General features: G+C 40.4%; 2 protein-coding genes across 4 annotated transcripts in view; one reads left to right on the forward strand and one right to left on the reverse strand.

The window, feature by feature from the left end:
- The window catches only part of LOC127946972 (dual specificity protein phosphatase 8), a 51,777-nt gene that overhangs the window by 14,346 nt on the left and 13,394 nt on the right, over positions 1 to 24,037 (reverse strand). For all 3 annotated transcript variants that reach the window (XM_052543832.1, XM_052543830.1, XM_052543831.1), the window contains exon 3: positions 19,205 to 19,343. In XM_052543832.1, the coding sequence (XP_052399792.1) occupies positions 19,205 to 19,343 (139 nt within the window). The remainder of the gene's footprint in view (positions 1 to 19,204; positions 19,344 to 24,037) is intronic.
- On the forward strand, positions 1,085 to 5,121 carry LOC127946971 (titin-like). The gene is made up of 2 exons (XM_052543829.1): positions 1,085 to 2,497; positions 2,594 to 5,121. Exons 1-2 carry the CDS (start codon positions 1,550 to 1,552, stop codon positions 4,418 to 4,420), a joined length of 2,775 nt encoding a protein of 924 aa, XP_052399789.1. The 5' UTR covers positions 1,085 to 1,549; the 3' UTR covers positions 4,421 to 5,121.

The raw sequence follows: 24,037 nt of genomic DNA on the forward strand, positions 1-24,037 counted from the left end.
GTTCCGGCAATTGTTCGCTAGATTTTGCACTTTCATACTGCCAGTGATTACCCCGGATATGTGCGTGCTTTCACACATAACCCGTAAAGATCCTGTAATGACACGTGACATCAGAGAGTGGACGTGTAATGTACGAGTCGAAAACGTTAGGCACGTTAACTTTCAGTTAAGCTGATGAATGATCTCAGCGTCAGCGCGGAAAGTGAGGAACTAACTGATCTCTGCTTCATTACAGTTTGCATATATTTTTTTGTCGCGAACGTTGATCTTCCTTCAAAACAGCTGGTTAAAGAGTCACGCGATAACGTGCATCATCACTACGACAGGGCATTGGTTCTGGCTTTTGTTCACACAGCACTCGTCCCAGGATTGAACCTGGCAATGTTACTAGGTCCCTGACCCGGGTTCAATGCCGGAATCAATCCTGGGACGTGTGTGATTTTAAACAGAAAGCGACCTGGCAATGTTCCGGCAATTTGCAGAGGCCGACATGCAGTCTGAAAGGGGCTTTAAATGCCACAAATCTGGTGAATTTACACTCTTAAGAATGACGTTTCCAAAAGTTTTTTTTTCTTGAACTGATTAAATAGAAGAACTATTTTTTTGTTCCCAAAAGAAAGTTTCAGTAAACCGTTCTTAAAAGAACCATTTTTTACATGGATTTTACATGGAACCATAGATGCATTTAGGAAATGGTATAATTAAGTGATCAAATCAGTAGCAAATTCGAACCCTATAAAAAAAAGGGTGATCCATGAACTATTGTGTTCCTGAGAAACACAATTCTCAGATTGCTTGAGGGGAAACGTTCCTGTATTAAATGTGCTCTAAAACACTTTTTCCTCTTCAAACTTCTTCTTAACAATAGTTTTATTGTAAAGCTACATATCCTCTTACAAGAGGCTTTTGGTTTGTGATATTGCTTTGACTCAATGTGTGTATCAATATCTCCAAATCTCCTAAAACAAGCCGAGCTATGAGGTGATCAAACAGCGCTGCTTGCCTCTTAACGAGTTTTCATGTAGTTCCAACCCTGTTAAGCTCTTTTAATGCTGAAGAGACTATGAACTAGATCTCCCTGTCACAGTGTCTGGGTTGTTGTTCCCCGGGGTTCCACTAGATGTCCTCCTTCTCACGGTGCCTGTCCCAGATCACTTCCTGTTCCCTTATATGGTCACCTTCCTCCTTGTTACCTGATTGATTGTTCACCCCACCTGTCTCCTGTTTCCCAATTATCCTTCTGTGTTTAAATACCCAGTCTGTCTTAGTCTATGTCACGGAGTCCTTGTCTGATGTCATTGTGTTTCAGGTCCATCAGTCTTGCTTTGTCTTACCCTATGTGTCTCATTCTCTCGTTCCACCAGACTTCCTCTACCTTTCCGTTCTTCCGAGTTCCCCGTTTCATCCGGTTCCCTTTTTGTTTGATTTGTCTCTCATGACTGTTTATTTTGTATTTACCCCTCTGTTTAAATAAAACCCTTACCTGCATTTGGATCTACCCTCTCCTTGTGTTTTTCCCCAATACCTATCGTGACAGAAGGACTCCGTCATGCCTAGATCCAGCGGTGTGGGATTTCGAATCGGTTCCCCAGCCACCATGGAGGAACGGAGGGGGAGATACCAGAACTTAATCACCCTTCATCAAGAGGGAAGTGAGGTGGGTGGCCTGGCGCAATTGTTTTGGACTATGGCAGTCGGGCTAGGTTACAATGATGCAGCACTAAAGGATTTATTTAATAATTGCCTGGATGATCCTTTACCTTCATGGGAGATGAAGGGGTTAGAGATACTGGACTTTTGGGGGTTTACCAATTACCTGCACCATCGTGCCCAGTGGAATGCAACAACCACACCAGAGTGTCCAGACAAGGCTGCCAGCTCAGCCCCACAGCACAAGATGGGCGCCAGCCCAACCCCACAGCACAGGATGGCCGCCAACCCAGCCCCACAACCCAAGATGGCCACCAGCCCAGCCCCACAGCCCAAGATGGCCGCCAACCTAGCGTCACAGCCCAAGATGGCCGCCAGCCCAGCACCACAGCACAAGATGGCCGACTCAACGCCACCGACTCCCCATCGTAGAGGGCGGAGGAGGAGAAAGGCAGCTGCTATTCCCGAGGCGGAGCCCGAGGCAGTTCCCGAGGCGGAGCCCGATGCAGTTCCCGAGGCGGTGCCCGATGCTGTTTCCGAGGCGGTGCCCTATGCAGTTCCCGAGGCGGAGCCCGATGCAGTTCCCGAGGCGGTGCTCGATGCAGTTGCCGAGGCGGTGCTCGATGCAGTTTCCGAGGCGGTGCCCGATGCAGTTTCCGAGGCGGTGCTCGATGCAGTTCCCGAGGCGGTGCCCGATGCAGTTCCCGAGGCGGTGCCCGATGCAGTTCCCGAGGCGGTGCCCGATGCAGTTCCCGAGGCGGAGCCCGATGCTGTTCCCGAGGCGGAGCCCGATGCAGTTCCCGAGGCGGTGCCCGATGCTGTTCCCGAGGCCGAGGTCGTTCCCGAGGTGGTGCCCAATGCTGTTCCCGAGGCGAAGCCCGATGCAGTTCCCGAGGCGGTGCCCGATGCTGTTCCCGAGGCGGTGCCCGATGCTGTTTCCGAGGCGGTGCCCGATGCAGTTCCCGAGGCGGAGCCCGATGCAGTTCCCGAGGCGGAGCCCGATGCAGTTCCCGAGGCGGTGCCCGATGCTGTTTCCGAGGCGGTGCCCGATGCAGTTCCCGAGGCGGAGCCCGATGCAGTTCCCGAGGCGGTGCCCGATGCAGTTCCCGAGGCGAAGCCCGATGCAGTTCCCGATGCAGTTCCCGAGGCGGTGCCCGATGCTGTTTCCGAGGCGGTGCCCTATGCAGTTCCCGAGGCGGAGCCCGATGCAGTTCCCGAGGCGGTGCTCGATGCAGTTCCCGAGGCGGTGCTCGATGCAGTTCCCGAGGCGGTGCCCGATGCAGTTCCCGAGGCGGAGCCCGATGCAGTTCCCGAGGCGGTGCTCGATGCAGTTCCCGAGGCGGTGCTCGATGCAGTTCCCGAGGCGGTGCCCGATGCAGTTTCCGAGGCGGTGCTCGATGCAGTTCCCGAGGCGGTGCCCGATGCAGTTTCCGAGGCGGTGCCCGATGCAGTTCCCGAGGCGGTGCCCGATGCTGTTCCCGAGGCGAAGCCTGATGCAGTTCCCGATGCAGTTCCCGAGGCGGTGCTCGATGCAGTTCCCGAGGCGGTGCTCGATGCAGTTCCCGAGGCGGTGCCCGATGCAGTTCCCGAGGCGGTGCCCGATGCAGTTCCCGAGGCGGTGCCCGAGGCGGAGCCCGATGCTGTTCCCGAGGCGGAGCCCGATGCTGTTCCCGAGGCGGAGCCCGATGCAGTTCCCGAGGCGGTGCCCGATGCTGTTCCCGAGGCGGTGCCCGATGCTGTTCCCGAGGCGGTGCCCGATGCAGTTCCCGAGGCGGAGCCCGATGCAGTTCCCGAGGCGGAGCCCGATGCAGTTCCCGAGGCGGTGCCCGATGCTGTTTCCGAGGCGGTGCCCGATGCAGTTCCCGAGGCGGAGCCCGATGCTGTTTCCGAGGCGGAGCCCGATGCAGTTCCCGAGGCGGAGCCCGATGCAGTTCCCGAGGCGGTGCCCGATGCAGTTCCCGAGGCGGTGCCCGATGCTGTTTCCGAGGCGGTGCCCGATGCAGTTCCCGAGGCGGTGCCCGATGCAGTTCCCGAGGCGAAGCCCGATGCAGTTCCCGATGCAGTTCCCGAGGCGGTGCCCGATGCTGCTTCCGAGGCGGAGCCCGATGCAGTTCCCGAGGCGGTGCTCGATGCAGTTCCCGAGGCGGTGCTCGATGCAGTTCCCGAGGCGGTGCCCGATGCAGTTCCCGAGGCGGAGCCCGATGCTGTTCCCGAGGCGGAGCCCGATGCTGTTCCCGAGGCGGAGCCCGATGCAGTTCCCGAGGCGGTGCCCGATGCTGTTCCCGAGGCCGAGGTCGTTCCCGAGGCGGTGCCCGATGCAGTTCCCGAGGCGGAGCCCGATGCAGTTCCCGAGGCGGAGCCCGATGCTGTTCCCGAGGCGGTGCCCGATGCTGTTCCCGAGGCGGTGCCCGAGGTTGTTCCCGAGGCGGTGCCCGATGTTGTTCCCGAGGCGGTGTCCGTTACAGTTCCCGAGGCGGTGACCACAAGGCCGTGGTGGTCTTCGGCTCCGCCCTGGGAGACTCTGGCGGTGACCACGAGGACGTGGTGGTCATCCGCTCCGCCCTGGGGGACTCTGGCGGTGACCACGAGGACGTGGTGGTCGTCCGCTCCACCCTGGGGGACTCTGGTGATGACCATGAGGACGTGGTGGTCTTCTGCTCCGACCTACTGGACTCCGGCCTCGACCACAGAGACGTGGTGGTCTTCCGCTCCGCCCTGGAGGGCTCTGGCCTTGACCACACGGCTGTGGTGGTCATCTGCTCCGTCCTAGTGGACGCCTCAACATGTCCTTCATGGACTTATGTTTTGTGTTTTTTGAGTTCTGTTTCTGTCTGTTCTCTTTAGTTTAGTCTGGCCCTCCGTCCCTCCCCCTGTACCTCCTCCGGTCCTCCTCCCTCCTGATCTCCCGGTTTTATGTATCATTTCTGGTGTTTGTCCCCCATGTGTTCCTTTTCTGGCCCTCCGTCCCTCCCCCTGAGCCTCCACCTGTCCGCCTCCCTCCTGGTCTCTGTGTCATGTTTTGTCTTTAAGCGTCTGGTAGCCGCTCCGTAGAGGGGGGGTACTGTCACAGTGTCTGGGTTGTTGTTCCCCGGGGTTCCACTAGATGTCCTCCTTCTCACGGTGCCTGTCCCAGATCACTTCCTGTTCCCTTATATGGTCACCTTCCTCCTTGTTACCTGATTGATTGTTCACCCCACCTGTCTCCTGTTTCCCAATTATCCTTCTGTGTTTAAATACCCAGTCTGTCTTAGTCTATGTCACGGAGTCCTTGTCTGATGTCATTGTGTTTCAGGTCCATCAGTCTTGCTTTGTCTTACCCTATGTGTCTCATTCTCTCGTTCCACCAGACTTCCTCTACCTTTCCGTTCTTCCGAGTTCCCCGTTTCATCCGGTTCCCTTTTTGTTTGATTTGTCTCTCATGACTGTTTATTTTGTATTTACCCCTCTGTTTAAATAAAACCCTTACCTGCATTTGGATCTACCCTCTCCTTGTGTTTTTCCCCAATACCTATCGTGACACTCCCTCAGTTCTGAAGAGATTCAAGGCTTCCAAGTGTAAGGGCTCAACAGGACGCCGTCACTCAGTACTAGGCTGAAAACCAGTGTGCATGTCAAAGGTCAAGTTCATTAATCAAGGTCTGCCATGTTTCAGCTGTGTTACCGACAGCCCAAGGAGGACCCGGTTTAAACTGGTTTTGACACTCTTTTGGAGGGCAGTTGCATTCGATTTGAATTTTCAGATGTTTAGCAAGGATGTGTTTACAGCCAAAAGTTAAAAATAATCTTATGTTATTCATAAGTGGATGATGATGGGATTAAGCAAGACATTTGTTCTTCTTAAGTCACTCTGACTTCTGGAAAAGACAAGGCGTCCCGAGAAGATTACTGACCAACTGCTGCACTCCTTCCTTTTCCTATGCTTAACATTAATGCTGTAATGGCAGAAGTTCAAATATGGAAAGAAAAACAAATAGAGAATTCAATGGAGAACCTTGCAATAAAACAGCATTTGGAGTCAGTTATGAAATATTAAATAAATATTAGTACTATTGCTGCAAATTTCATTTAGAGCAGCAATTAAAGGCTTTTAAGCCACGTTTTTCTTCTATCGCATTGTGCGGTTGAGGTTTTGAACATATGCTTTGTTGAATTTGATCAAGACCTGCAAAATGATTTTAATTTCCACCGACGGTTCTGGTATGGCGAAAATGCATCAATCCACACCTCTGTATTATATTTAGATTTTACCACGTTTCATGCATTAACTATTCCCATGTTATCAATTCTTTCCTTACTCAAGAAGAAGGGGTGATTGAGAAATTAGGCTTGATCTATTAATATGGACAAATGTCTCTGTTCCCCTACCCTTCCCCCTTAAAAGACAGCAAAAGAAAGCAATCTTAACCCCCTATGGAGAACTATGATGTCATCTGGCCACATGTAAACCAGGATGGAGGTCTCCAGAGAGGGTTACACAACTGGGAGGATGGGCTTCATGTGGGAAGGAAAGGGGGAGATGGAAAGAGAAACAGAGCCTTAGAGAGAGAGAGAGAGAGAGAGATAAAAGCAAGGTAGTATTAATGCTTGTAATTATGACAAAGCCCACAATCTTTACACAGGGGCTTCAAGCTCTGCTGAAATCCAAATTTAGCCAAGGATGGAATGGAAGGATTTTGGGCCTCCATCAGGAAATGAGTGCCGGGTTGCGTCACTTGTTTGTGTATGTGTATGTCCTGTGTTCTGCAAACTTTTCCTGGAATTCATTGCATTTTTGAAGAGCCACCAAAACCTTTAGAACTTTTGGAAGAGATTAGAACCAGGACTGTCTATTTAAAATGTTAATTTAGTACTAGAACATTACCTGAAAGAAATCACCATATGTAATCATGCTCCCTGACCAGCATATTAATTCTATAACAAGGAATTTTTCCTACCACTGGATTGACAATTCAACACCCAGCATATTTTCTTTAATGTGACAGTTTGCATCAATCTTATAATGACATTATGTTAAACCAACAAACCAAAGTTGTAGGACAAAAACAAGATCCAACTAATTCAGCTGTGACTCTGGAACCAGCTAATCAGAAATCTATTTCAGTTTAAAAAAATCAAAAGCAGGAAAATGTAATGAATAAAAAGCATAGTACTTGCCACCTGCATTCACACAGTCATTGCCCATATGGTTTATGTACGTAGTGCATACATTCACACAGCCATAACATAACCACAAGACCTAAACTTCAGCACATTAGCAACCACACAATACACAAAATATTCCAACATTTATTATCCAGTCATATGCAAAACATGCTAGGAATCAGAAATCCACTGCCCGATTTTCAAAATTGTCAAGATTAATTTAATTAACTTAATACAACATAAAAAAGAAAAAATAATAAATAAAGCAGACATTTCAAACTGCACAATATTAAGTTGGTGTAATGAATAATATATGTATATATAAATATAAAATAATGTTTGAAACTTAAAAAGTTGTAATTATATTAATACATAAAAAAAGTTAAAACTTGTAACCATTCTTTTAAGTTAAGATAAAAGGCTCCCTTAATTTATTTTTAGAGTGTAGAAACCACATAATAATGGTCTAAAATGACTCTGAACACCTTAGCAACTTCATAGCAACATTCTGTGAACATCCACAAAACCCTAACATTGTGTAAGAGTTTTTTTTATAACAAACAACACATTTACTTATTGATAAATATTCATGTATTTACAAAGTGATATATATTGTGCCCTACAGTTCTACTCAACCTGCTTTGAGCGGGATTCGCCTCTGTATCAGCTGCTAGTGTCCCTAGCTGGCCTCTGTTACACTCACCCTCCTAAACCTCACTCCTATCCGGGTCACGGCACCAATGTACTCTACTTGGTTCTCCGGTTCTCAGTCACTAGCAAGAGTGGTTTGTCTGTCAACAAGTTTACAAGTGTTACAGGCTAATTAGTAACGTACAGTGTTTTTATTAAATTCATAATAAATATAAAAGTCATTCGTATTAAAATATTTTATGGTACAGCACCCATATCTGGTACTCAAGTAAAAAGACGGATTTTTATGCAAAGTTAATAGATTACACTATTAGGCTACTTTGCCCATCACCCATTATAGATCAACCAACATAATCTATACAGGTGCAAAATGCATTTACTATTTGAGAATCAAGATAGTTCATGATATATTTGGGGAATATTTCGATTTTTTTTTTATTTTTTATAAAACAGTGCTCTACTGTTTGAGCTACAAGAATTCCATAAATCATAAACTTGGCCGGCCCTGAACAAAATATTCTGCCGCTTGGAGGTTAACCAATCATACCAAGTCATTACCATAGAAGTCTTTAAGGTACAGTAGCAAAATCCACAGCCCTTTGTGGGTGGAAAAATTAAATTATGACTATAAATAAGGCTATTTTTTGGTCCCCTTTGATTCTGTATGCTAGAGTGGAAAAGTATTCCTCAATTTAATTAAGTGCACTGAACGTTTTTTTTTTAAGGGAAATTTGGATGGTAGGTAGATCCAAGGAAAGAAAAGTGGGTGTGGGTAAACCAAGCAAGAAAGGGATGAAAAAAGAGGGAGACAGTAGCTGAGAGAAGAGGAGAAGTAGTTCTTGTCATGCTGAAAGTATTTGGCACTGGTTGGCCCGCTGACATTTCTTCATTTCTTCAGCTTGTTTCTCAGAATTGACATAACACATATAATTTGAGGTCTATGAGAACACACAGGAACTGTAGCCAAGTTTACAGCGGGCCATATGTAGGACAAATGCTACTCATTTCTTCATACCACAAAGTGGTGTATGTGTATGTCGAGGTTACAGGGTGGAGACTGAAAGGTCATCTTTTTGACCCTTGTGAATCTGTGGCGTATATATGTGTGCTGTTCAAGTAGGCGACTGGCGCCAGATGTGATGACCACAGGAGCCTAAACTAAAAATAGAGCCATGCTCTAATCAGAAAGACATACGGCTAGAGAAAGAGTTGAGTGTGTGTGTGTTTGTTCAAAATAACAGAGCACCAAGAACGTCCCTCGAGAGCTTACCTCATCCTTATGGCAACACTGGCTCTTTTTCAGTAGAAACATTGATTCCTGTGCTGATCTGGTACGATAATGGAAACGAGTTACATAGATACACGAAGTCAAGAATGATGAAGTTTTAGATGTTAACCATCTAAAGAGATCTGAGATCTTTTTGTACATGGTGTATCTTTTTATGACTAGGAATAAAACGAAAGTTCACCCAAAAATTTTAACTCTGTCATTGTTTACTCACCCTCAAGATGATCCAAACCTGTATGAGTTTCTATCTGTTGTTGAAGATGTTTTGAAGAATGTTGGTACAGTTGACTGTTAAAACTTCCACAGATTGGAAAAAAATACTACGGAAGTCATTGGGTACCAAAAACTCTTTGGCTACCAACATTTTTCAAAATATTTTCTTTTGTGCTCAACAGAAGAAAGAAACTCGTACAGGTTGGAAAGGAATTTTATTGTTCACATCATGCGGTCTCCTAAATAAACTTCCAAAGTAAATGTGGTGCTTGTCCGTGCAAATATCACCACCACAATGTAAGGGTGTTTTGGGTGGTTTCAAGGGTAGTGCTTTGCGGTTGCTAGGGTGTACAGTACTTGATGGCAGCTAGGTGTTTTTCTATTGGCCAAAATCAAAAACAGTCCACATTCAAGTGTATAATATCTTGGCTCGGATTCATGAAACATTCTTAAGAATTAAACTCTTCTTAAAAGTACAATTTGTAAGATATTTGCAGTAAAATATCCAAAAACCACTAGGCTAGTGTTATATATTTTGGCAGCTGATTACTAACAATATCTCTAATGTTTTCAACTACTTGTAAATCATGAGAAAATTCCCATTCTAAACAGTGACACGGGGCAGTGCAGTCGCCCGTCAATGACGTTAGTTACCCTTTGTTACCGCCTTTACTGACGTAGAAACCACATAACAACAGTGTCCTGGACAAATGCGGAAGTAGTGTCTAGCGTCCAGCAAACCACTAGCTTGCTTCAAGCAGTTCTTATTTACTTCTTCTTACACGTTTTATGGTGGATTGTGTTACTTATTTATTGAACATAATTACAGTTTACCGTCTGCCGATGGTTCTGTCGACAAGGACAGCTCCCGTAAACGTAAGCGTACGGGCCAACCAAACGACCCAAGAAGAGTTCAATTAGAAAGAGATGCTGATCTTGCTTGTGTTTTACTCGACAGGTGAATTGTTTTGATTCGTATCTTAACAAAAAACATATGCTATTATAATGATCAACAAGATTAGTATTTTGGGACATCGCGTCTCTAGACCCGTGCGAGGACGCATCTGATCCATAGTCTGATCGTGTCTTTGCATTGACTCTGTATGTAATCCACTCGTGCAAGTCGTTGAACTCGCTTTAAATCCATGATTTATCTTTCCATCTGATCTGTCAGCGGTTGGGTAGAAGACAACAAATCCCATCATTCCTCGCTCCTTCTTAGCGTCATCAAACCACACGATTGTTATTGTTTTGGTAGTGTGCCCTCTAGTGGCAGGTCCTACAACCTGTACCTGTGTCATTTTCTAAATTAAGAATAAAGTTTTTATTACTATAATTTATTTTTCTCTCTTTTTTTAAAAAAAAAAAAGAGTAAAAAAAAAATTAGGAATTTTAATCTTTTTAAGATTTTTCTTAGATGGAACTTTTGTGAGAGTTATTAAAGTTATCTAAGAACCACCATGCAATCAAATAGAAGTCAAATACAAGTAATTTTTTAGAAAATATTTGAGAAGCTTGTAAGAAATTTTTGAGATTGGAGAAAAGAGTTTGTGAATCTGAACCAGCCCTTCTACAGTATGTGTGATTCGGGTTCTAAAGTAAGTTTATGGGATTTTTATCATGTATATCATCGGAGTCGGATTGATTAAAAAATATTGCACACCTTTCTTAGGCTGCACAATTTCAGGCATCATTCAGATTTCTTGTTTCAACATTTATATGTAATAACAAACATACAAATGTTGAGCTTTGATGCTTATATGGGAAATGAAGGTTTGCATCTGGCTTCCATAGTGCCCAATTCTGTTTGCACTTGCTTTCTCTCCAAATAAATTCCTTAAAAAAGTTTTTAACATCAACACTTCATGAACAACTGCTCAACTAATACTGCATATTTAGTTTCAGCAAAAATCATTTAAAGATTAGATCTGCAGAAAATAAAGTACTCACCCTCAGGACATCCGATATGTAGATGAGTTTGTTCCTTCATTGGAACAGAACAGGATAAACATGCATTTTGACTCTCATTTTGACGGCACCCATTCGCTGCAGAGGATCCACTGGTGATCAAGTGATAAAAAGCTAAAATTTTTCTAAATCTGTTCAAATAAAGGAACAAACTCATCTACACTGATCCAGACTAACTATTAAAAAGCAGGATCTCATGTTCTGTCATTATTTGTTAGTGATTTCACTGACACAACTGACATCATAGTTGGACCATTGACTGTATATTTATGTTTAAAAAAAAAAGCATTTAGAATTTTTGCTGAATGTTCAGGCTAAAAATTATTAGCTTTTCTGTTATAATCAGGGTTTACAATAGTTAAATTCAAGGAAATATAATAGGAAACATTTTTCCACAAATGTTTGTCTGACTTTTTGCTTTGCTGAATTAAATCATGAATGCCCTCCTGTCCTGTGCCTCAACTGGGCGAGGAAACGGTGATAAAATTGGAGCTTTGGCTGACCGAGGTGAGTCTGGAGTGTGAAAGAGAATGTAATGTTGAGGGCAGGCTTAAGGTGAAAGGATATATTGATATTGTTTTAGAGCAAATGCGTCACCACCTGTACATTACCTCAGTTTGGCGAACACACACAAACATTTCAGCAAGAAACGCCCAGTTGCATAATAAGCGAGACAAAGCTGAATTCAGCTCCAAAAGTAGCAAAATACAAAGGGGGTAGCAACAGCCGAGCTCTGGTCCTTGCCAAGCTCCAACTTTCATCTTCTAATTGAGCATAATTTGCTACTTTCTGGCGAATTCCTCCCACTTTTGCCGAGTTAACTATTGATGGTACATTTTATTCTTCCTTTTTGAGTGGAATACGACCAATTTTAGAGCATCTGGAAGTTCGAAAATGACATTTCTGTTGATTTTCCATATGGCTTTGAAAAAGTTGTACACTATTTAAAACATAATTATATTCCCATTATATATATATATATATATATATATATATATATATATATATATATATTTATATATATATATATAGTATATATATATATATATATATATATATATATATATATATATATATATATATATATATATAAAGTAATTAATTAATTAATACTTTTTTTTAATGAAAATAAAAAAGTCATGTAGTGTAACCAAGTTTTTTTTAAACCTTGAATACATCTGAGTGCACACATCTTACTCATTATTTTCCAAAAAGTTTTTAAAGATATTTTTCAATGTTAAAAGTTTTAATATGGAGATCATTAATTGTTCATCCATAAATATCATCAAGTTTTGGGGAGTTGCACCACATGATATTTTGCAATATGAACTATCATTGACGACATGAAAAGTTTAAATGATCTTATATTTAAAGGCTTACTGACCTTGACAGACGTACTAAATATTTTTCATTTTGTGAACAGAAGTTTTATTAAAATACCACTTTTGACATTCTAATTAATGATTATATTAACTAAGGTTATCTTTTCAAGAAGTTAATTCTTCCAGTGAGGATTTTTCATCATTATGATATCAGGACAGTTTTATCACCCTTAAATTCACATGTACTAATATAGGTGACCCAGTGGACTTGATGTCCTACCATGCACAGAAAAACAAAGGCAGATGGTGAGAGGCTAGAGAGATGAGTGATTGCACATCTGCAGGACACACACATTCGTTCTGCAGCAAATCCCAGTGGGTGAGGTGTGAAAGCTTGAAGTGGTGTGTGTAAATGTGTGCGCGCCATTCCAATAAGAAACACAGCGTGAGCAAGATGCCTGTGGAGCGAGATGGAAGATCATATTCAACAACAGCTCGCATAGCATTTCAGATACTGTGATCGCCAGACATTAACAGGAAACAGCATGTCAGCTCAACAGGAAACAAAGACGAACTTGATGACAGTCGACGGGGCGAACCCAAAGAGTTGGTTCAGGTGTGTCAGTCTGAGCTAAACCCTGCAGGAACTGAAGCAGATGAAAAAGTAGACAAAATAAATACACTTGCAATTTGCGCCGCCACGTTATCCTCCATTTACATCACTACATAAACATGGTCAAGTATGCTGGCTAACTGATACATTTGCACACTAAACATATTTTAATGTTTAATACTGCTAAATTTTACTGAAAATGTATGAAATTATGGTAATGCACCAAATTAGATTAATGGTATCGTGATACCACCTTTTTTACCATCCAAGTCTAAGGTCTCCTGACCAAGATTTCACAACAGTTGCTAAAATGGAAAAGGTTCTAAACCAATTCGATTCTCCCGGATTTGAATTTGGGAGAAATTCGTGACGTCACAATTTCCCTGCACCTTCAAAAACTTTGCACAGCCGTCCTAAAGATCGGAGCAGTAGAAATGCATGGCTAAATTTTGTTTTTAAATGATGTGCCTGAGCGAATGAATGATAAAGTTTACATTTATTCTACACCATTCACAACAGATGTTTTGTGAATTGTTCTAAACAAGTTGCTGTTTTTAGACACTATCCTTTTATTGAATGATGCAGCAATGCCAAGCACTTTATCCTCAGTCAACACAGCTAAGTGCATTCATTTTTAATCTTACAGTGTGTAATAAACATCAAACCAGTATTTAACACTATTGTTAAGACACAAAATGTATCATTGTTTGAGTACAGCTAATCAAATCTGTATATACCCATATCAGAAATATTTGCTTGAGTTTAATAATTGGATTATGTTAGTTGAATATAGTTAGTTACCGCTGCCATTATTAAACCTTCACACAATATGTAGTTTGTGTTTCTACTGTTGTCATCTCGACAGTACCCTGTATGTAGATATATACTAATTAATATTATAATTTAAACATCCATGGAACCGTTCGAATGCACAAAAGTTTCTTTAAAGTGGTAAAGGTTCTTTAGGTTTTTCACGTTCTTCACATTAAGAAATTGTTTTTCTTATATATCTTAAATGGCTCAAAAATGCAATTTTTTGTGTCATCACTGAGAAAAAAACGAAACTATTTTATGTGAGTGTAAACAAACTTCTTTGAGAACCACTTATAAATCAAAAAGTGGCTCTTTAAACAAAGTGTTGACATTTCATGAAATTGTCCTCAAATATAATGAAACTAAAGACACACTGAAAATATCACTTGCTTTCTGTTACATCACAAATTTATGGATTTTCAACGTTGGTTTGTGCATAAACAGCACTATTTTATCCAGATAGCATTTATACAAAAGGAAACAGTGGCTGTTTAAGACAGGAAGTGGTCATAAACTTCCTGTTCTTTTCATCACTTACAATCATCACTATTCCGATCATAACAGATATCTAATCTGATATCTAAACTTCTGCTCTCTTCATTACTGGTCACTATCTTGTTCAACATAATGCTCCACACTTTCTTAAAAGATACTTTTTTATGCATACACCAAAGTTTGTGTACATTGTGTGCGATCAGCATAGTATGCACATACTGTATGTAATTTTTTTGTGCAATGTATTTATTGGCGACACTTGCTCCTCCATTTGTTCAAAAAAGAAGCATAAAAGGAAAGAGAAATAGCACAAAGACTGGGCAAGGATGAAACTTTCTAGGGCATGTGTCGATCGCCTGTGTTTGCGCACAATATCAAATGGAGGATAATTTGAAAAACTGTGCATTTGGTTGAACACATCCACTAAGGTTACAGTCATGCTGCAAGAACATTTGGCTTAAATCATTTTTCTTTTACTTATATGCAACTTGTAATTCTCATGTTTACTACCAACTTATGATGAATCGTTTGTTGTTTTCCTCAACCCTAAGACGCTTCAGTAATTCTCCGCTAACTGGATTCACTCCAAATATTTTTTTTAAAGCTCACAAGAAACTTGTCTTATGCTTACAGTTGATTCCAGCAGGATTTGACATTATCATGTTGCTAACCTAATAGCACAAAATGGTCACACTAATATGGTGAAAATGTAAAATGTATTTTAAAGGAGCACCTTTCCTCAACAGCGTTTTTTTTTTTTTTTTTTAACCTGCCATCCACCACCAGAATATTCGATCAAAAAAGCTACATTTTGGACAAAAAGCTGAGACTTTTTATTTATTTATTTATTTTTTGGTCAAAGAATACGTCTGGATTGGATTCAGATCAATGACTAAAACACAGATGCAGTAGATCACTTCCATCAACACCCCACAGCTTGCACAGTCCTAATCTACTTCTTGAGTCATCATTTCATTCTATAACATTATGCAGTTTTGATTTATATGCCGTTTATGTTTGATGATTGCGTTATTTTACATTTGTGGATGTACACGTTCACGTTTCTGATTCTTTTACATCTTAAAAATATATCTAATGTGTTCATGACCTCAAGGTTAGATTATTGTAATGCTTTATTGGGTGGTTGTTCTGCACATTTAGTAAACAAACTACACCTAGTCCAAAATGCAGCAGCAAGAGTTCTTACTAGAACCAGGAAGTATGACCATATTAGCCCAGTGCTGTCAACACTGCACTGGCGACCCTATTGAACAACCAATACATTTTTAAAATCTTGCTAATTACTTATAAAGCCCTCAGTACTTGAGCAAGCTCATATCGCATTATAGTTCTTCAGTTATGCTGCATTCTCAAAACTCTGGCCAAATGATAATATCTAGGATATCAAAATCAACTGCGGGCGGCAGATCCTTTTCCTATTTGGCGCCTAAACTCTGGAACAACCTACCTAGTGTTGGTCAGGAGGCAGACACACTCTTGCAATTTAAATCTAGATTAAAAACCCATCTCTTTAACCTGGCATACATTTAACACACAATTGCTTTTCTATAATACACATCTGTTAAAGGATTGTTAGGTTGCATTAAAGGTCAACCGGAACCAGGAACACTTCCCATAAACCCCATGTACTTGTAACATCATAAGAAAATTGGTATCTAGGCTAACATTAGTCTCAATTCTTATTCTTATAAGTTTCATTCTTATTCTGAGCAGGGTTGGGTCCAGTTCACATTTGAACCTGTACTGTAGTGGTATCGGTACCTAAATTTCGGTGCTGGTACCTAACAATACCTTTTTTTTCAGTAATTTACTCTCTGTGTAATTATAAAAACATTTATTTAAATAATAAAAAAAAGTCTCAACAGGGCCCTACAAAATGTTACTTATTATGTAAATTCACTCGCGTGTCAATATCCACGCAAAACAAAATTTATATAATATATATGTAATTATATAATAATTTGTTCGCTGATTTGATTCATCTAAATTCTGGCCAAGATTTAGTAATAGGCCTATCGTGCACACAATTTAGTAAAACGAGAAAACAAATTTGTGCTCACTATTTGTTTATTTTTCCCTGCATGTGCGGGGCTCTGTATGCTTAAAGCGGGGCTTGAAAATGAGAGATCGGTTCACTCCGAGCAGAATCTGTATTTTTACCGGTTTCTGTTCATGCGTTTCTCTGTATTATTACCCTTCTAAAACCGGTTTGCGTCGAAAAAAAGTTTAGCGTCATAGCGTCAAAAAAGTAAAAAGAGTATTAGCCTAAATTGTGCTTAGTCATAGCCAGCATCATCTTTTTTTTAGATATTGGCCAGTTGTTTTAAACAAAACAAAAAAAAAGGTCAAAGATTTAAAGACATTAAAGCATTTTTTCAAGATATTTAAAATATTTGCTGCATGGATAAAAAAACGTTATTTGTATAAAATTGTGTTTTGAGAGGAAAAACTTTCAGAAATAATTTAGGCTAAAATAACGAAAAAAAATCAAAATGTTTACAAACATTATAAACACAGGATATTTGATTACCTCCGCAACATGTATTTAACAGTATTTAGGCTATATAAACGTCAAGCTGGTCAAGCTAAACGCAAAGACGGTTTCAATTGAACATCGCAACTTTTATATGTTTCCTTCTATGTGTTCTGTTTTGATAATAAACAGACTGCGATGTCAAAGGAGCAAAAATGTAGTGTGCGCGCATGAGTTGCCAGTGCGATCACTGCATTGTTTTCCCAACTGGTAATTTAGTCAGATACCAACACTGGTTGATCATACAAGCAAGACATCATTCATCACTGTAAAGCCTTGGCAAAATAATAATAATGATAATAATAATAAAGAATGAAAAGAATGTCACAAGTAATAATCAATGATACTGTAAATCAGTTATGTAAATGAGAGAAGGACTCCGTAGTATGCTTGCAGCAGGTGCACATTAACTTTTCGAACATGACATCACTGCTGGTGGGAGGGGCCCCATCTCGTTCTTTGTGGGGGTCTTTAAGATGTGCAGTATGCCAATGGTCCCAACAGCGGTATCCAATCAATATTTGCAGTTGTTGAGCAATAGTAAAGCTTGTCTTAACAAACACCACTAATAATTTAATTCCACAATTCATAAAGTGTCTTACATTGATATTCAGTAGTCTATTTTTAGATGAGAAATGGGTCTATTTTAAATCAAAGGTGCTGTCTCAGCTTCAGTGATGGCCGTGTAAACTTTCCATGTCACGTGTGACACATTTCTAATTTAAGCTTCCCAAAAATCTCTAAATGTGATTCAAAGAGGCCTTTAAAAGCTTTAAAAGTGACAGAGGCTTCAGCACAAGCAGCCACATAATCAAAGATCAGAAGAACCTGGTGAAATTTCCCCCGAATCCTGACTGAAAGAAATTGGAGCTTCTTTTTACTGCTGACATATTTGGATCAAGTAGCTTAGTAAGAAGTGAAAGGGGGAAAAAAGATAAGCTTTACTTAGAAAATGGCCTACTGTGAGGATTTCTACAGAACTTCGCTCAGACGTACGCTATTAACCAAAAGTAATTATCATAGGGAGTGACAAAGAAGTTGGTATTTTTGGGATTCAAAAAATGTCTTTCTTAGGGTTTTATCTCCAGATGCACATGCCTTTGGCAACCAGCAGCTTCTTAGCGCATCATGACATCATTTGATTGACAGCAGGAGATTCCTGTTGTACCTGTGCATAGCAGCTGCACAAACGGTTAGCATTACATCATTAATGTTTTTCTCAGAAGTCGTGCAGATAAGGATGGGCATTTTGACTATCTAGAATGTTTATTTATATTTATAATATTTACTATATTTAAAGTATCTATGGCTCATGGATTTTGAAAGTATTGTAATATATTCATTCTATGTAAATCATATATGAATTTGTTTATGTATTAAATATAGACAATATATTCATATATATTACTACAATATATAATATCATTTTATATTATTACAGTTTAACATTACTTAATGTCTGTGCTAAATAGACAATAGTTTTAAAAGTACATTGTTATGAATTATTTATAAAATATTTTCAATAATTACCGCGGTATCCAAGTATTTTGACTAAATATAATATAACATAATATATATTTATATATAGTTCTCAAACACAATATACATACACACACATATATATATATATATATATATATATATAACTATTAAGACATTTTAAAGGACATTCTTCTATTTATTATTATTATTATTAATGTTACATCAAATGGTTTAAAAAACAAAACATTAAAACACTTTTTTAATAACATTCATTCATTATGCATTAATAAAAGCATTAAAAAAGGACAAAAAGTCACATTTAAAAAAGTTACTGAAAATATTTACAAAATATATATTAAAAATAATTAAAACGTACATACAGTTTTGCTTTATATTATTATTATTATTTAATGTTACATCACAAATAATGGTTTCAAAGAAGCTAGCTTTATTAACCTCATAAAAAAACGTATTCTTTATTAATATTATGAGTGATAATTACTACTAATTGAGCGATCGATATTAATAATACATAAAATGTAATAAAGCATGAAATAAAGGCAAACGTAAGTTGCATTAAAAAACGTTATAGCCTTTCATAACAGTGGAAATGGAGAGATTCAAGTGAGCTTCGTTGTATTTCGTCCGTGTCTACGGCAAGGAACAATGCAAAGGAAAATCAGTTTGCAAGTACAAAGTACACATGGTACAAAACAAGTAGAGGAGCAGTTGACTGTGTGCATTCCTCAAATGTCTGTCAGTGAACAACATAAATCATCAAGGCCTCTGATTCGTTTACACGGAAAAGAAAGCAGCCAGACAAGCCAGAGCCATGAGGGAAATTAAAGAGACAGACGGAAGGAACCATGTCAAGTAAATGTGAGGGAATGACAGCAGAAAACAGACTCTGTGACGTAAGAATCGCCCTCTGCTGGTGTAAACCAGGACCGACACGCTCCCGTCTCTCTCCAGCAGATCAGAGCTCATGTTTTCTAGTGTAAGTGTGGCAGTACCTGTCAGCAGAGACACCCTGTGGAAGCTGCCCTCCAGCTTGCTCAGGAGGATGTGGACGAAGCCGTCTTTAGAAAGCTGACCGGCGTCCTTCGTGCTCTGATCGTACACCACCACCTCCTGCCTGCGGCCCAGCTCCACCTTCAGAGCACAAACACACAGGGACACATCAGTCAGATGTCACAGACACACGGCAGTGCAAACAGACTTCTGACCAGCCTCACAATATAGCAAAGCTGCTATCGTGACATATACTGTAGCAAACATATCGTACCGAAAATAAAATTTAGAAATAAATCTATCCATCCATTCATCTATCTATCTATCTATCTATCTATCTATCTATCTATCTATCTATCTATCTATCTATCTATCTATCTATCTATCTATCTATCTATCTATCTATCTATCTATAGCAGAAGAACACGTCTCTTGCACATAAAGTGGAGAATTTAGCATGTGCACCAGTGCAAGAGACCTGAATCTGAGTGTGTGTGTGTGTGTGTGTTTGCATTGCATGAAGCTCTGTCTGTGATATATTTGTGTGTGTGTGTGTGTTGCACGCGAGCCCCACTGTCTCAATGTTGTCAGGCAGTTTTTGATCACATGACCGTCAGCCAGAGCCGCTGCAGAATGACTCACTACAATACTGGAGCACTACTGGAGAAAACAGACGGAGAGGAGAGAAGGGGAGGAGGAAGTGACAGAGGATGAGGATGAGGAAAGATGGAGGGGGGGAAGAGGGATGAAAAGAAGACGAAAACACACAATATTGGAGATATACACAACTATTTGAAAATCTGAAATCTGAAGGTGCAAAAAAAAAAATTATATTGAGAAAATCGCCTTTGAAGTTGTCCAAATGAAATCCTTAGCAATGCATATTACTAATGATAATATATATATTTGATATATTTACGATAGGAAATTTACAAAACATATTCATGGAATATGATCTTTAATTAATATCCTAATGATTTTTGAAAATGAAACAAAAACCGATCATTTTTGACCCACATATTGTTGGCTGTTTCTACAAATATACCCATGCGACTTATTACTGGTTTTGTGGTCCAGGGTCACACACACACACACAAACACACACACACACACATAATTTGTTTTTGTGAAAAGTGGGTTCATCCCATAGGTGTAATGGTTTTTATACTGTACAAACTGTATATTCTATGTCCCTACACCAACCCTACACCTAACCCTAACCCTCACAGGAAACTTTGTGCATTTTTTCTTTCTCAAAAAAAAAACTAATTCTGTATGATTTATAAGCGTTTTGAAAAATGGGAACATGGGTTACGTGCATTGTCACTAATAACAATGTTTGATTTGTGAATGAATCATTCTTTTGGGCCAGATTTTGATAAATTTTAATCAATTTGAATTATTATGACTATTTATTTAAAAAAATAAAAAACTGAATGATTCAGTTGATTCAGAGTAAAAAAAAACATGGGTGAACATGATGACATCAAACAATTTCTGACGAGCTGCTACTTTAAATGTTTGACCTCTTTAAACTCAGCTGGATTCTGATTGGCTCTCAATGGTTTTATCATTCATCAGCTGAAAAAAAAAAAACATCATTCTGAAAGACATTCCAATGACATCGTTCCTCTGTGATGTTATCAGTGTTGTTGTGGTGTCGACTTCACCATTCTCACAAAATTCCAATGATTCCTAACACTTTATGGTCAAAGTTATCCTAGTTATCATCTTTGGTGTGATAAGACCTTTAGCCATTAAAAAACACCAGCTGACCATTACATAGTAAGAAAACACCACCTTTAAATAAAAGGTCAAATCTGACTTAACCTGGCCTTTATTCTAGACAGCACTGACCTGATTTCAACTCCACATCAAAGGACTTCAGTCAGTTCTATCTACAGTATGATGATGTCATATTCCCTTTCAAGTAAAGCCGGGCTTTGGACTTCCCAACACATTAGATTGATCATTTCATTTAGAAACAGCACTGCACAGCCCTTGCAAACACAGGGTGTATCTAAACGCAAGTGAGAAAGTGAGAAGGTGTACGTGTGAGAAACCAAAGGTCTGTGTGTGTTACGGTCACCTGCCAAAGGTCAGCCGTGGTGGAAGATTACCATGTTTCCCTGCCAGCCCAGCTCCACTGACTGCAAAAGTTAAATAATAGCACCTCAGTCCTGGTTTTAAGGCGCCTGGAGAACGTTTAAAACCAATCGCGCTACGTTTACCTTGAGCGATTATGCAAGTGAAGCGTAGCTGTTAGATCAAGTATTAAACTGAAGCTATTGATTGACAGAGGATCGTGAGAAACTAGGCCTCCCTCCTCATCGCCTTTGTCGTCTCCAGCAGGCTCCGCCCCTTCTGTACAAGGTTTTCCGCCTTAATTGGATGGAAGGCTAAATCTAGACGGTGACATCATCACCTGAGGATTATGGGCTCTCGTCAAGGCCTGCTGAAGCCACATTCACACCCACGATCGCGTAGTCAACCGGTTTTTACTAATAAGGCCCGACATCAATACATTTATAATGTATTCAATATTTTTTACTTTTCTGCACAAAATTGCAAAAGTGGAACTATAATAAATACAGCTGCATTAAAATACAACTGTAATACTGTTGTTGTTTTCATTCAGGTATTCAATGAGTACAGAAACGTACACTATGTGAATAGCATACAGTACATATGGCACATTCAAGAAATATTAAAAATAGTATGGTAATATGCTATTCTGAACATAGCCAGAGACACTGTCAGCAAATGCTATGGGGTTGTAATTAGGTACCCACTTAATACTAAACCAAGCCATGGAGAGGATCCGTAATAGTTGGGTGTCACCCACAAAAACGAGCGTGCCAAATAGCAACATTTTCCAAGAGCCACAGGATGGTCCCAAGGTCACTGCAGAGATCTGGAACACATCCAGATCCGTTTACATGCTGTAACTCCAGGATTAAAAAATGGCACGTTTGATTTCTATTTGTGTCACCTGTCGGGGCCTGTGTGGACACATGTATCCTGAGACCGTCTGACCAGTGCCATTCACTTTTCGTGTGCCTCATTTGTTAGAATTTAACTTGTTGACAAGTATGTCCTCTGTCCCATTACACATTCAGTAGGCACATCAGGACACAGTCAACACGTAGGAGTCATTTTTCACATCAAAATGTGTAGAAAGCTGAAGGACAGGAAGCTACTTACAGCTTTTTAGAACACTTTTTTTTAGTTATTTTTTGTAATTTTTTACAATAGTGCTGTCATTATTATAACGTTAACCCAAAACGTTAGCAACTAATGTTCTGCATTTCTGTTTTGAGCTGCGCGCGCTAAAGATTACCAATAGAGTGACGCATTTGATAGCAAGTTTTTAATCAATGGGATTCAACTCATAATTTCGTACAGAATACGCTTCGCTATTTACACAATATGACGTTAATATTAAGACTTTAGCTTTAAGCTATTTACAAAAAGGACCTGAATGCACATGAACCTATCTGCGGGGCTCTGAATGCAAACTCCTTTTGTCGACGCGTTCGTCATGAAACGATGTGCAAAAACACTCCAGCTAAACTCATAGCAAATTCATAGCATTTTAGTATAATAGTCTTCTCATTATAATAGTATGTATATAACAGTCCCAGTCATAGTCATTAATATTCTGCATTGTAGTTTGACCTGCTCGCGCTGTGCGCTGGAGAGATATCACCATAGTACTTCAATACAGCTTGACTCAAAACCAAACGCATCTTATATCAGGTAAATAATATATTCACGATATATATACACCAGATGAAATATTTTGAAATCACTTGTACTCTACCGGTTCGAAAAAATCCAGTCTCTTCCTGTGTCAGTTTGAGTCTTCGTAAAGTTTTAAATCCCTGCCGCTAAGATGCTCCTCAGTCGGTCACGGATTATGGAAAGTGAAACATAAATCTATAGGGGTAGTTGGATTTATTCACGCATTTTAAAATTTCCATTTGAATGAATATATCTTTCTTTTCAGATTCTTACAGATTTATCATAATAGCTGTATATTGAAGGGGGGCGGGGGGGGGGGGGGTGAAATGCTATTTCATGCATACTGAGTTTTTTTTTACACTGTTAAAGAGTTGGATTCCCATGCTAAACATGGACAAAAGTTTCAAAAACTAAGTTGTACGTTTGAAGGAGTATTTTTGTTCCAAAAATTCTCCTTCCGGTCTGTCACAAGTTTCGGAAAGTTTTTTTCGAGTATGGGTCTGTGTGACGTTAAATGGAGCGGAATTTCCTTATATGGGTCCTAAGGCACTTCTGCCGGAAGAGCGCGCTCCGTATAGCAGAGCACAGACATTCACTGATCAGAGCGAAAGCGAAATGTCACAAAAGAAGTGCGTTTTTGGTTGCCAGGGCAAGACAACCCTGCACAGATTACCCCCCCCCCCCCCCCCAAAAAAAAACAGCATTAAGGGACCAGTGGATGGAGTTTATTTTTACAGAGCATCAACGGAGTTGTGCAAGTGTTTTTGTTTGTTCCCTGCATTTCGAAGATGCTTGTTTTACAAACAAGGCCCAGTTTGATGCCGCATTTGCACATCGTTTATTTCTTAAGGATAATGCAGTCCCAACGAAAAAGGGTCACGATCGTGTGTTGGAACCGCAGGCGGTGAGTAAAACTGCTTCAAATATCTCTGTGTTGTTAACTTAACTATCGGCGCGTAAGCACATCAAGTAAACAACATGCGATGTTGGCATCAAACTGCACTTTCCACATGTACACCTTAAAAAAAAAAAAAAAAAAAAGACGACATAAAGTGGAACTTAGTCATTTTCCAAAACCGCTAAGCAAATAT

Source organism: Carassius gibelio, chromosome A25 (assembly GCF_023724105.1).
Source record: "Carassius gibelio isolate Cgi1373 ecotype wild population from Czech Republic chromosome A25, carGib1.2-hapl.c, whole genome shotgun sequence".
Lineage (NCBI taxonomy): Eukaryota > Metazoa > Chordata > Actinopteri > Cypriniformes > Cyprinidae > Carassius > Carassius gibelio.

Coding starts and splice junctions, on each gene's coding strand:
- LOC127946971 (XM_052543829.1), top strand. CDS start 1,550: ATGCCTAGATCCAGCGGTGTGGGATTTCGAATCGGTTCCCCAGCCACC. Junction 2,498..2,593: donor AGGCCGAGGTCGTTCCCGAG/GTGGTGCCCAAT, acceptor GCTGTTTCCGAG/GCGGTGCCCGATGCAGTTCC.